The following is a 15,240-nucleotide window of genomic DNA, read 5'->3' on the forward strand; positions in this document are numbered from 1 at the left end:
GGGAGGGCAACTACATTCATCTGAATGTCCTATACCACACAAACACTGTGGCACTCTCCACTTCCCCAGCCATGTGAATAGGTTATGGCCTGGTTTTACAAACAACAAAACACCTCGGAGTTAATATTCACTAGTTGAAAGTATTTGAACAAGGCACACTATCTCCGGGCTCAAATTTTATCATCTGGATTTTGGGAGTGATATCACAGACGGTTGCCATGGGGTTGTAGGAAGACTAAATCATTCTTTATTTTGGATTATACATTTATGAAAAAGGATACATGTTTCAATGTTGGCCCCAACGATATAGCCAGTTACATCAAAGTTGATCCGAATAAATTTGCCCTGAAAATAAATTAAAAAGAGAAAATTGAAAATAAGTAAGTACATACTGGATATGAACACTATAATAAACTAAGAAGACAACAAGTATCCATGAATTAGTTACAATAATGGATCTTATATACAGACTCAAAAAAAAAAAAAAAGAAAAAAGAAGAAAACAGGCCACGATACGTTTCAAAAAAGTAGCAATAGAATAGGCTATTTTCCTGGACTATAACATAATAAAATTAGAAATTATTAACAAAAGGAAAGTAGTGAGATCCCAGTCATTCAGAAGTTTTTAAAAGCTCTTCTAAATAATCTGAAATACGAGAAACTTTAATAGTTTTAAAGGACTACTCTATCCAGCACTATAATGGTAGATTTAAAAATCTGAATAATATAAATGATTTCCTAGAAAAATAGAAATCCATTCAAGAAAAAAAAAAAACCAGAAAACTTAACCCATAAAAATAAAAAACAGTAAAACAGAATTATTTCTTTAAAAATGCTGGATTAGTCTTATGAAACAATTTTACAAATTTCTAAGGAATATTTGATTTCTTTACCACATATAACTGTTTCAGGGAAAGAGAAAAATAGTGATTTCATCATTCATTTTATAAAGTTGTCGTAACATTGAGTACCCAATCTGGTAAAGATATTACAAGGAAAGCAAGCTGGGCATGGTGGCTCACGCCTATAATCCCTGCACTTTGGGAGGCTGAGGCGGGTGGACCTCCTAAAGTCAGGAGTTTAAGACCAGTCTGGCCAATATGGTGAAACCCCGTCTCTACTAAAAATACAAAAAAATTTAGCTGGGCATGGTGACGCATGCCTGTAATCCCAGCTACTTGGGAGGCAGAGGCCGGAGAATCACTTGAACCCAGGAGGCGGAGCTTGCAGTGAACTGAGATCGCACCACTGCACTCCAGCCTGGGTGACAGAGCAAGACTCCATCTCAAAGCAAAATAAAAGCAAATATGGTATGGTTATATCTTACTTATAAAAATATATATAAGGAGAATCGCTTGAACCCGGCAGGCGGAGGTTGCAGTGAGCCGAGATCGTACCACTGCACTCCAGCCTGGCAACAGAGTGAGACTTTGTCTCAAAAAAGAAAAAAGAAAAAAAAATTAAACATGTTAAACATTTTGTAAAACAAACATAATGATCAAGAATGGTTTATTCTAGGACTGCTAAGAAGGACTGACGCTAGTAAACATACCACTATTATTCATCATATAAACAGTCAAGGGATTGGAGGGCTTTCTTTGAGGAAACTGACAAGCTGTCTCAAGTTTACTGGGAAATGGAAAAGGACTTAGAATAATCACAACAATTCTGAGAAAGAAGACCAGGGCTGGGGGAATCACACTACTTCATTTCAAGAAGCTATGAATTTACTAGGACAGTATGGTATTGGTGTAAAGACAGAGATACAGATTGGTGAAACAGAAGCGAGTCCAGGAATTGGTCATGTATGTAAGTTAATTCATTTCAACAAACGTGTCAAGGTAATTTAATAGGGAAAGGACAGTCTTTTCACTAAATGGTGCCTGAAAAATATGCAAAATGAAACAAAACAAAATTAAAGGAACCTAGACTTTTACCTTACACTACATATAAAACTTGACTCAAAGCAGATCACATACCTAAATACATGGGCTAAAACTATAAAACTTCTCAAAGAAAACAGGAGAAAATCTTCATGACCTTAAATTAGACAAGGATTTCCTAGACAGAATGCAAAAAGCATGAACCATAAAATAAAAAACTGGTAAACTGGATTTCATCAAAATTTAAAACTTTTATTCTTCAAAAGATACCAAAAAGAAAATGAAGAGAAGCCACAAACTGGGAGATAATATTTTGGAAACACATGTGATAAAAGGCTTGTTGCCAGAATATACAAAGAACTCTTATATTTCAATAGTAGGACAAACAACCCAATAAGAAAACTGGGTAAGTGATTTGAATAGACACTTCATCACAAAAGATACGTGAATGGCCAATAAGTATATGAAAAGATGTACACCATCATTAGTTATTAGGGAAATCTAAGTAAAAACAGTCACGATGAGACATCACTATATACCCACTAGAGTGGCTACACGTTTTAAGAAAGACTAGCAAAGATACAGAACAACTAGAACTATCAGACAACGCTGGTGAGAAGGCAAAACGGTACAGCCAGTTTGCCGGTTTCTCACGGCGTCAAACACAGATTACTCTATGACCCAGCAATTCCACTCCTGGGCGGGGTTTCACCCACGAGAAAGGAATGCATGCATCCACATGGACTTGTACATGAATGTCCCCAGCCACTTTATTCTTAATAGCCCCAAACTGGAAACAACCCAAATGTCCACCAACTGGTGAATGGATGAAGAAATCATGGTATAGTCACAAAATGGAACACTACTGAGCAATGACAAGGAATAAACCAGGGACACACCCAACAACGTGGATGGATCTAAAAAGCATTCTGCTGTGTGAAAGAAACTAGACATAAAGCACTACATACTGTATGATTCCGTGTACTTGACATGCCAGACGTTACTGAAAACTCCAGAGACAGAAACAGATCAGTGGTTTCAGGGGCAGGGGCAGGAGGAGGGAACTGACGACACAAAGGCAAAAGAAACCTTTCTGGAGTAAGGGAAACATTCTTCCTCTAGAGCATGGTGCTCACTACACTACGTACACGTTTATCTAAACGCACTGAACTGTACACTGAAAAAGGTGAATTTTATTGTATGCCAACATTTCAAAAACAATCAAGGGAGAGATCTTAGGAACTCCTAGATAAATGCCAATTTTTAAAATATAACTCAACATCCGTTTTACACAGATGAGCATGGCCCCTTGTGCAAGGATGACATTCAGATCCGTGAAGCATTCTATAACATAATAATAATAATTCAATTCTGTGTATTTACTATAAACATATTAAGTTAAATATGCTTCCCCATTAAAGTGAAAGCCATTAGATTTACACTCTTCTGCTTACAGCACCAGGCAGCTTGCCTACTTTAGGGCCCTTCTCACCCTTCCCAAAGTGTTACTTTTTCCAGTGTATTAATATTTACCTTATATTAAAAAAATGAGTAGTCAGTTTGGGATGCTACCTACTGAAGAAGTTCCTCAGCTATATTTTATTGTATGCAAATTACACCTCAATAGTTGATTTTAAAAAAAGAAAAGAGGAATCACTTTCTAAAATGAATAATCCATTATATTTTTGCTCAATATTATGAGCATTCATTAAGAACTCATCCCATTTTCCTATTTTAAAAAAACCCAAACCAAGCTAGCAAACAAGGTGAAAGGGAATGTGTGTGGGGAGTGTGGGGGAAGAGCCCTGGGAATATACTGACTTCCTGCTTGAGGAGGAACAAACTGTGATCAGCTCGCAGGATTAAGTTCTATCTCAGGTGTGTGTCAAGGAGCTCCTTTAACACTCCTCCTGGTTCTCTTTCACCATTGCCAAGTGTCCTAACTCTGCCCCCACCAAAATGTACATATTCTATTTCATGTTATCTGACAGCACTGCTTTGCACTAAGAAATACTTGACAAGCTTGATATACTCAGGTACCATGTCATCATCACAACAGAGGTACATTCCATGAAGGGCCGGCTCCCAGTGCCACTAAACCACAGAGTGTTCAAGCAAAGGCATTTTGTGACAAACAGGCTCTTGCTACATCTTACAAAGTCATGAACGAAAAAATCACTTATGCTACATAAGTTATCAAAACAAATGGCAAAAACAATATTACTCTGGACATGAGTCTAACACACATGACAGTGAAAGTTGACAATGTAATAGAAGATATGAATTTAGGATTTCTTTAGAAGTTAGGATGGTGTTAGTCACCAAACCTGCAATGCCCTCTAGCCTAGATACTGATTTTATGCCATCAAATTTACTGAGGTAATGATTTAAATTTCCCTGGAGACCACAAGGCAAATCCATCATTATGAGGCTGCTTGACTATCAGTGGTGAGCATTTAGTATTTTTCTTCTATAGAGACCTTGTTAATTAAGAGTCGCATAATGAAACTGACAATTTGTTTGGTTAGTTTTGTTTTATGGTGTGGAGAGAAAGTTTTGTTTGGATTTTTGTTTTAATAGGAGAAAAATTTTCCCTTCTTTTGAGATAGGCTAAACAAATAAGCACTCTACACAAATAATATAATTATTGGCATGAAGAGATGCTGACCTAATGCTCCCCAAACTTAAGATGAACACTGAGGCTGTGCTTTTTTAACACCTGAAGAACAATGTGGTCTGTGCACTTCCACACATAGCGCAGAGGTGCTATGGGAACACAGAGAAAGGAGGAGAGAAGGCTTCACAGAAACAGTGCCAGCCGAGCCTACCAATCTTAGTGTTTACCACGTACATTAGCTGCTTCAAGATAAACGGTATTTCAAAGAGAGGTTCTGTGCTTAAGTTCACTTGAAAAAAACAAAGCAAAAAAAAAAACAAAACAAAAAAACAACAAAACACTACAAAGAGTAGGAGTCCTTGGCACATTGCAATCTAATTTCAACTCATATTTTGTTGACAAGAGAAAGATATTTTTTGCTCTGTAATTATAAAACATTTTCATCTTTAGATTTGTAAGCATCAATTAGAATGGTCAACCCAATGACTTTTCTCATTTTATATTATCTATTTCCTTCTAACAATTTTCATATACACACCTGCTTTCTGCATTTGTCCACTTATGAAACTTACCCAGGTACATATTGGTACAGAAACATCATACAAGATTAAAGAATACTGTTATTTTAGCAAATAGATGAAATAACAGTATTCTTTAATCTTGTTGCAAAATACTAAGGAAATTCTTCCTACAGAATGACTACCTCGATGCTACTGTCATGTTTCCTTTTTGCCCTTAGAAATATATATAATTCTTGAGTTTGAGAAAATTCTAGGCTATCACCTGGAGACTCAATCTGAGACTCTCTTTATAGAATTGATTTCATCATCATCTTTACAGTCTACCACACTATCTGTCTCCTTGTATTCATCTTCCAGTTCATCCAATGTTTGTGAAATGTTTTTCTGTCAATTTCCTTCTCACTGACATTATGAGTAGAAATTGAAAACTTATGATTTTTCAACTATGTTCACTAAAAGCTAAAAATAACCTACAAAGATGGCTTCTCTAGTTTTCTTTCATACCTACTTGAAAGACAATGCAATATTTGGGGTGATATAATAAGTAAATTAAAAGATGATGCAATAGTTATTACTGTACATTCTTCTAGGCAATCCCATTATTCTTATTATTTTATTCTTTTTTTAGCATAGTTGAGAACAAATGAGTTAATAATGAACCAATTTCTAAGATGACAAAACAGCAAACTATTTCAAGACACAGAAACAAATAAGATCACTAATACTCCATAATGTATCTTAGATTTATAAAATGCTTCAATGGACCCATATGTAATTACAAGACAGAATGAACTTCATTCTATTTTAAAAATAAGTACATTTTGTCTTTGTTTTTTGGAAGACCTCTAAGAAAGATTTAAGTTAAAAAGCTATCAATCCTATGAATAGTTGTAACTGTTCAAAAAGGAAACTGAAATTGGGTCCTGATGTTATACTGATGGTTAAAATTCTCCACAAATTTTAAATAGCTGTATTATCTATAAAATACCTCATTGAGTTAATAAAAATATTGCTATTTTAAGAGACAGTAGTCAAAAGGCAATGTTATTACTACAAAGCTGCTAAGGACACATGGCCAACATGACTGCCCGGGCAAATGCGTTCTCAAACTTCTCATTTTAATGCTGCAGAAAGGTTAATCAAAATCATATGGTATCACCTAGTTCTTATTTTAAGAAAACATTTCACTAAAAAAATTCTTTATATGTAGTAATATAAACTTTTAGCTTTCACCAACATGTATGTTTAACTTTATTAAGTATACATATATCAACATGTGGTTTAAGCTTTCAACTCCAAATACTATTTCCTTTTTTTTTCTTTACCACCTCAAATAAATTAGAAGTTCGAAATTCATCAAACAAAACTAATTCTTTATTTGGGCAATATGATAACATTAATACACAGATAACTTTGAATTCTAGCAACTGTAAAATCTAAACTTAAATGTTATTCACTGTATATTTAGTGAACTTATTTTTCCCTACCTTCATGGGACATTAAAATAGGAAAGGAAGTTAGGTTCAAAGAAGAAACGGGGCTTTGTAGTCATCGCTGCCACCTGAAGCCACCTGCCTCTAGCCATGGTCAACGCCACTGTGTTCTTTTGACATCATTGTTGATGGTAACTCCTTGGGCCCACGCAGCTCCTTCGAGCTGTTTGCCGACAAAGTTCCAAAAACAGTGGAAAACTTTCGTGCACTGAGCACCGGAGGAAAAGGATTTGGTTATAAGGGTTCCTGCTTTCATAGAATTATTCCAGGGTTTATTTTATCTGCCAGGGTGCTGACTTCACACACCATAATAATGCCAGTCCATCTACTGGGAGAAATTTGATGATGAGAACTTCATCCTGAAGCACACAGGTCCTGGCATCTTGTCCACGGCAAATGCTGGACCAACACAAATGGCTCCCAGTTTTTCAACTGTGTGGCCAAGACTGAGTGGCTGGATGGCAAGCACGAGGTCTTTGGCAAAGTGAAAGAGGGCGTGAATATCATGGAAGCCATGGAGTGCTCTGGGTCCAGGAATGGTGAGACTGGCAAGAAGATCACCACTGCCAACTGCGGACAACTCTAATCAATCTGCTTATGTTTGATCTTAACCACCAGACCATTCCTTCTGTAGCTCAGGAGAGCATCCCTCCATCCCACTTGCTCACAATATCCTGTAATCTTTGTGGTCTCACTGCAGTTCTTTGGTTTCCCCTCGACATCAAGCTGGATTGCAGTTAAGAATAGGATTATAAAATAAAAACTCAGTAACAAAAACAAACAAAGGAGAAATGGGAGAAAATTAAGATTTGGGGCCTCTCCTCTCTCCGGTCCGTGCCTCCAAGATGACAAAGAAAAGAAGGAACAATGGTTGTGCCAAAAAGGGCCGCGGCCACATGCAGCCTATTCGCTGCACTAACTGTGCCTGATGCGTGCCCAAGGACAAGGCCATTAAGAAATTCGTCATTCAAAACATAGTGGAGGCCGCAGCAGTCAGGGGCATTCTGAAGCGAGTGTCTTCGATGCCTATGTGCTTCCCAAGCTGTATGTGAAGCTACATTACTGTGTGAGTTGTGCAATTCACAGCAAAGTAGTCAGGAATTGATCTCGTGAAGCCTGCAAGGAGCCAACACCCCCATCCCGATTTAGACCTGCGGGTGCTGCCCCATGTCTCTCACCAAAGCCCGTGTAAGGAGCTGAGTTCTTAAAGACTGAAGACAGACTATTCTCTGGAGAAAAATAAAATGGAAATTGTACTTAAAAAAAAAAAGATTTGGGGCCTCTGAACAGGTGACCTATAGAGAAATGTTCCAAAATAATTCAGACATGTGGTCACTTACTTAGATAAATAAGCAAAGTCACCAACATGCAACACTCTATTCCTCATCAGTTCCCTAGCTTGGTGTCCTTTTCACACCTAGGGTCCATAGTGGCACTAGCCATGATAGTGAGTGCCAGTGAAATATCTTTTGGCTAGATGCAAAGGGCCAAGCAAAGAGCAGTGAAAGAAGAGATGCACGGAGAACAATGATGAAGGAGACACGGCTGCAGGGGGGCCTGCGGTGTAGAAGGAGGCAAAAGAGAACGGTATTTCTGAAAATATATTTGGTAACCAATAAATCTCGGTTATAAGCCAAAGCACTAAAATGTATTCTATTTTAAAAACACTTTAACAAAACAAAAACCTTATGAAGTTGAAAATTATCAACTTTCTAGCTAAATGACATTCATACTCAGATATTTTACAAGACATAGCCAAGCACTTTGACAACCTGACAAAGTGAAATTTCAGAAGCAAAAATGAAAAACTTTACTGAATATCCCCAAGTGATCTAGGACTTAAATTATTCCCCTTCATGTTGGATACCCTGGCAAATCAGGTAAGATGCAGGCCATGGGACCTGATGTCACTTGAGTGTTGGCCACTTGGCCAGATAAGCAAAGGTGACTTTTCTTTCTTCCTTGGGGGCAGGCCGAGGGGAGAGAATAAGATCTGTTAAAAGTTAAAAAAGCTTTCTCCTCACATCTATAATAAATACTTTCAGAATTGACATTTTTATTGAAACACACATCTAGACTAAATTGGAAAACACGAGTTTTACTTTTAAGTGGGAACTCTATCTTTTAAACATTATGTGAAGAAATCTGTGCCGAAAATGCCCACTCCATAATTGATTTGCATAAAGGTCAGATTATGGTACTTAGAATATTCAATCAGAACTTCACCAGTAAAAACAAAAGCATGGAAAACCCCCAAAACGTGACAAGTACCTTGTGTATTAATTACAGCTACACATTTTGATAACGCTTGTTGTATACCAATCCAGAAACAAGTGAAATTACACGTGTACTGTGAGAGCTCTCAACAGCAAAGACAACTAGAATTCTCTCATATATAATCAAATATAACTTGTTAAGGATTTCACTCAAAATGTGCAATAGGGAAACCTAGATATTTGATATTTTGATACCCTGAAGAAAATAAAAAGAAAATTATCTTAATTAGTTTAAAAAATTCTGTTTGTTCTGAATTGACATCAATTTCTAGAATCTTTTCTGGGGCGATTATAATGTATCTATAGTAATTAAAACTAGATTAGTTATTAGTTAGCAACTTAATTTAGGGGCAATGCAGGTTTGTTTCATATTCGGAACATATTTTCCCCCTTCTTAATTTGGTATCTAAAGTTATTACATGATCTGCAGTATGCATTAAAACACATCAGCACAGATAGGGTGCTATGCATGTGTGTTAGCTATTTGCCCTAAATGAGAAAACCCATTCTAGGAGTAATGAGCTAGCACTTAATCCAAAGGCCAGATGGCTACCTTAAATGCTTTAGCTATCTTAATCTCCAAACCAAACCAGAAGCTTTGTTGTTAGTAAAATGAGTTTTCACATGCACTAAGTGGTCTCATTACTTAGTATAATGGATATTAGAAATCACTAGGGTAACACGAGTGGCATTAAGCCACGGACTGATTAGGAAGAGATATATATTAACTTCAAATAGAGCCTTAAAAAAAAAGATAAATACATAAATAAAAACAAAGAAAGATATATAAAGACCCTCCCCAATCCGGGGTCAAGGGAACAGGTGTTGAGACTCCAGCAAGTCCAGGAGGCTGTATTGTTGGGGGTGCTCCTAGAGCTTGATACTAAATGGCTGTGTGCAGCCAGTGATCTGGAAGATGCTGGTTGCCTGGAGCAGACCATATTCTGTCACTGATACTGTCACATTTGCCTCAGTAAATCTTTCAGGTAAAGTGTTGGTTAGAGAAATTAAACAGAGCTGGGCTGCATGCAACTTACAAAACTGTTTTCAGCAACTGCCTGCTGATAAATAGATATGAGGGTGCAGAATCCAGACATGCTTTCATCATAACCTGGTTGCCAAACTGTAAGGAGGATGCCTAGAGCCCTTACCTAGCTTTAACTGCTGGAGGATACTTATCTACCAAGAGGTACATAATAGTTGGAAATTGCCAGCCTGGCTTAAGTCAACTTGTAAAAAAATGAAAAGAGAAAGAAAATAAAAGGAAAGAAAAGAAGGATTTGTGGAAATAGAGAAAGTGATTCTAACTAAAACTCTGTGAGGGAAGATGTATCTGCTGATCCAAACAATCATTTTGAAATTGAAGTCCCTGTTTTTAAAGTTTCATTATGAGAGATTCTTTTTACATAAATCTCCTCCATCTGGAATGCATTTTACTTCTCCATAAACAGAGAACTGGACTAACTGTGAATGATTATTTTCTTAAGGGTAATGCTCTCCTAAAGAAAGAATCCCTTTAATATAAACCATATGCTAGTATCTTTGAAAGAAAAGATATTCTTCAGGAAATTAGTCGTCTATATCAGATCAAAGAAATGGAACGAAATGGATTCTAAAGCTTATGGAGTTTATAGCCTCAAATATTTTCACTGTAAGCATGTAGCTTATAAATATGACTGCATGACATTTCACTGTATACACAACTCATTTTTTAACATCATATTACTCTTGGTATGACATTGATCTCAACCCAAGTCCTGGCCTGCCCACGGAGCAACTGCCTCCCTCATGTTCTCTACCCATGCTTCTAAAATGGGGGCATGCATATTCTCAGAGGATCTAGCATATGTACAACCTTCTCCGAGCTCAACAACATCATGACATGCCGTTGAAAACATATTAAAGTTAACACCAATATGAAGGTGTGCTCTACAGGGCTAGGGAACCTTAGTTTTGTCCACTGGTATATTCCCAGGGCCTAGAAGAGTGTATGGCACTTTGTAGTGTCTGCCACATTTTCAACAAATGAATTCCATAAAATCCATAAATACACCTGTGGGGCACTATGCTAGGAACCAAAGATACAAAGTCCCTACTGACAAAGATCTTAGACATTCTACTAGGAAGGATAATAAATACGCAAAGTAATTAGTTACAGCTTGTGATAGGTGCCATGAGGGAAATAAATAGGATACTGTGATAGAGAATAATAGAAGAAATCTCCTCAGATATGGTTTTAGACTAACTAGCTAGTTAGGAGAAGAAATGTGGATAGATTTGAAACACCTTCTAGATGTTTAGCCAACAGCATTCACTGTTGGCCTGGACGTGGGCCATGAGAAAAAGGCTGATTCCTAGGTATTTTGTCTTTCTAGGTTTTGCTATTGCTTCTATTTTGTTTTAAGTTTAAGCAACTGGGTGATTTGATAATACCATTTATTGACGTAAGACATAAAGGAACAAATTTTGAAAGGAAAGGAAAAATTTTCATTTGGAATATGTTAAACTTGAAGAATCTATTGACATCCATTTGGAGATATCAATTAAGCTGCACAGTGGCTGGCAAAGAATAGGTGCTTAATAATTAAAAGAACTAAATAACAAATCAAACATCAAAATTACACAGAATTGAATTTAAAAATGAGTCTACAACGGTTTCTTTCAAACCCCAAGAACCAACATCCATAGAGAAATATTAAAGGGAAATTTTAACTGAACATTATTTAATCAATGGACCTAATTATTTTTAATGGAGCTACTGAGATCAACTACTTGTTTTAGTACTGTGTAGGTAACACCTTATGATAACAGTAGATAGCAATAAACTATTACTAAAAAAAAAATACGTATCAATAAAAGTTGACTTTCTAAGAATTAAAGCCCAAAGTAAACAATTTAAAGATACCTCTGCTTCTTGGTCGAACTGAAAGCTACATCTAAGAACAATGCCTTAATAAAAAATCTTTTTTCTACTAAAAACAAATCAGCTTTTACTATATTAGAATGCACTTATTATATAGTAGTGCAGGCACTTTGGAAGGTGGTACTTCAGCTGAAATAGCATTTGTTGAACATTTGGATTCAATGGCTGATTCCTGCTCCTTTCCTGTGTGCTGCTTCCAGGTGGCTAGAAAACAATCTAATTCTTCCTACCAGCAGAATGTAAAATAGGTTTCTATCAGACTTGATTGTCAACCTTTGGAATAGGACGTATAAATAACAAGCATTAAATAGACTCATGTATTACTTTGCAAATAAATTTCAGAAAATAATTACCTTAATTTAGACTATAATTTGAAGGAACGATCTAGAGCAGGGTTTCTCGATCTTAGCATAACTGATATTTTGGGCTCAATAATTCTAAGCGGTGGGGACTGTGCCATGCATTGGATGATTTTTAGCAGCATCCTTGGCCTCTACCAGCTAGATGCCAGTGGCACACCACTACCTATTCTCCCAGTTAAACAATGAAAAATGCCTCCAGACACCGCCAACGTCCCTTGGGGAGCCTCCAATTAAGAACCACTGACCTAGAGTCACTCCAGTTACAGGTTAAAACCCTACATACATCAATGATGGAAATCACTGTAAGGATTCATGGTGGCCATGATAGCCAAGACCACCTCAATGATCCCCACCTCTGGTATTCACAGTTCCCTCCCACACAGTAACAGGGATGGTTTATATGACCAATAGAAGACAAGAGAAGAAGGCACATGATTTCCAAGGCAGGGTGTGTAACTTCTGTCTTTCTCTTGGATCACTTGCTCTGGGAGAAGCTGGCTGCCATGTCATGGCAACATTCAAGGAGCCCTATGGAGAGACTGCCTCCAAGGTCAGGAATTGAGGCCTCCAGCCAAGAGCCATGTAGGATAGGGACTTCCCACCAAGAGCTACCTGAGGAAGATTTGAAGGAGATCCTCCCACCTCAGTCAGGCCTTCAGATGACTACAGCTGTAGCCAACATCTCAGTGACGACCTCCTAAGAGACCCTGGGCCAGAGTCACCCAGCTAAGCTGCTACTGACTTTCTGACACACAGAAACCGTGAGATAATCGATGCCTGAAGCCATCAAGTTTTAGGATCATTTGTTATGTAGCAATTGATAACTAATACAGAATTATATCTGTCCCAAACACTAAAATAATGAGTTGAAACACACCCTGGCAGGGGGATAAATCCTTACACTTCGTAACAGAATCACTACATTCTTTACCCAAGGACACAAATGATGGCTTAGTAGCAATTTATCTTTTCCAGGAAAAAGGGGGGCCACTGAGCACCGAAACTGTCTCTCTTGAATTTAGGGTATGGTTTTAGGGCTGGGGGTGGGGGAAACAGAATAGATTAGTAACTTGATTTCTGTGGTAAGATAAACGATTTTCCACAAAGAAGTCCTTGAAGATCTTGATGGAGATTCACATACCAAAGCTGGCAGCTCACTGTTCCTTCTTTCCTGTGATATAGCCACTAAACACAGGGCATTTCAGTAGGAAAATTTCAGATTTAGTTGTGGCTCAGGCTCAATGGGGATGATCCAGGAGAATGACGGAAAGTCTGAAGGAATGCAGTTTCCTCAGATCGTTTCTAAACCCACAAGTCAAGTCACAGGCATGCCTCCTACTGACACAGGCACGTTTGTTATCCCACTTTGCACATTAAAAAGCTAAATTAATTACTAAGTGAACTTGGATTAAGTGAATCTTCAAATTTTATCTTCCTGGGAATAAACAATATTCCAAGAAAATACATCCCTATTTCTTACATAATTTGGAAAGCGTCTTGCACTGAAACTATCTCTGAAGGTGCTATGGGCTGAAATGCGTCCCTGCACAAATTCCTGTGTTGAAGTCCTAACACCCAGGACCTCATGATGGAACTGTAATTAGGAAGAGGGTCTTTAAAGAAGTCATTACTTTAAAAAAGGGTCATTAGGGTGCACCCTACTTCAATATAATTGGTGTCCTTGTAAGAAGAGATTAGGACACAGACACACACAGAGGGAAGGGCCATGAGAAGACACAGGGAGAATACAATCATCTATAAGCCAAAGAAAGAGTGCACAGTGAATCAGCAAGAGAACTAACATAACTAACTCCATTTTTGTTTAAGGGGCCTTTACCCATTCCTGCACATGGGCAAGGGTAACTTTAGAGCACTGAGATAATATGCAAAAACAACAATCAGGAAGTTTTTAAAACTAACTCTGAGATTAAAGGAGAAATGTGTGAACTACTACGTTTTGTTAAAGATTTATAGGAGCACCGTGACTTGACTAAGGACAAGGATATTCCCAACCTCCTCAGACCCTTGCCGGCGCCCAGATGTCTGTGGTCGTCAGTTACCTCTTCATCCCAACCCTCTCCCCTTCTCCCTGCCTTAACATAAAAACAGCCTGAAATGTGTTCTGACTTGAGAGGGTCCTCTGGGACGCTAGTCCACCATCTTCTTTGTTTGCTGGCTCTCCAAATAAACCTGCTTTTCCTCCTACCAACTCTCGTCTCTTGTGCGTGGCTTTCAAGTGGCACGCAGCCGAACTTGGGTTCAGTTATGAGAGGCCTCAGAAGAAACCAATCCTGCCAACACCTTGCTTCAGACTTCTAGCCTCCAGAATTGTGGAAAAGCACATTTCTGTTATTTATGCTGCTCCCAGTCTGTGGTACTTTTATATCGCAGCCCTAGTGAACTAATCCAGAGGGCTTTATGGTTGCCCTTGTGTTTGCTGGGTCCTCTGTGATCCTGAATCTGGTCGCTTCCACTAATCATAGCAACCACACCATCGGTAAATTAATGTGCAGACCATGATGTTATCTCAATTTTAAAAAGCATGTCGCAATGACACTAGATCCTCCAAATTATCCATCAATGAACTGTTAGAACTGAGGTCTCTTTTACTCTGGCCTTCTTGACTTTTACCAATACTTCAGAGCAGGGAGAAAAAAAAGGGAAGAATTAATTTGAACAACTTAAGTGGAAATTATTGAACAATGAAGTCCTTCTTCAATCTAACAGTGGAAGGGGTTTCTGAAACTTGATGACCATAATCCAGGGCAAAAGACTTACTGGAGGAATGTCCATTGTGTTGAATATGGGTTTAGAGATGATTTGCTGTGACAGTGTTGAAGCTGAGCAGCTGGGGTGGAGAGGGGCAGTGTCCCTGAAGTAACAGAGACCTGGCCATCACTTAGGATAACATTCTCAGGTGAACAGGTACAGCTAGTCAAACTGAGGAGGAAAGTAAAGCTTTCATGTTGAATAGCTAAGGAGAATTTTTAGGCTGGGTGTGGTGGCTCATTCCTGTAATCCCAGTACTTTGGGAGGCTGAGGCTTCCAGCAATCCTCTTGCCTCAGCCTCTCAAAGTACTGGACAACGTAGTGAGACCCTAGTCTCTCAAAAAAAAGTAGTTACTCTTTTAAATTAGCCTGGTGAAGTAGCGTGAGCCTGTAGTC

The 15,240-nt window shown here is 38.0% G+C and overlaps 1 protein-coding gene and 1 pseudogene across 4 annotated transcripts in view; one reads left to right on the forward strand and one right to left on the reverse strand.

Moving 5' to 3' along the window:
• MYH10 (myosin heavy chain 10) overlaps positions 1 to 15,240 on the reverse strand; it is a 154,983-nt gene that overhangs the window by 77,771 nt on the left and 61,972 nt on the right. For all 4 annotated transcript variants that reach the window (XM_054456792.2, XM_063657069.1, XM_054456798.2 and 1 more), the window contains one exon: positions 282 to 345. In XM_054456792.2, the coding sequence (XP_054312767.2) occupies positions 282 to 345 (64 nt within the window). The remainder of the gene's footprint in view (positions 1 to 281; positions 346 to 15,240) is intronic.
• Positions 7,360 to 7,706, forward strand: LOC129016948 (small ribosomal subunit protein eS26-like; annotated as a pseudogene).

Source organism: Pongo pygmaeus, chromosome 19 (genome assembly GCF_028885625.2).
Source record: "Pongo pygmaeus isolate AG05252 chromosome 19, NHGRI_mPonPyg2-v2.0_pri, whole genome shotgun sequence".
Lineage (NCBI taxonomy): Eukaryota > Metazoa > Chordata > Mammalia > Primates > Hominidae > Pongo > Pongo pygmaeus.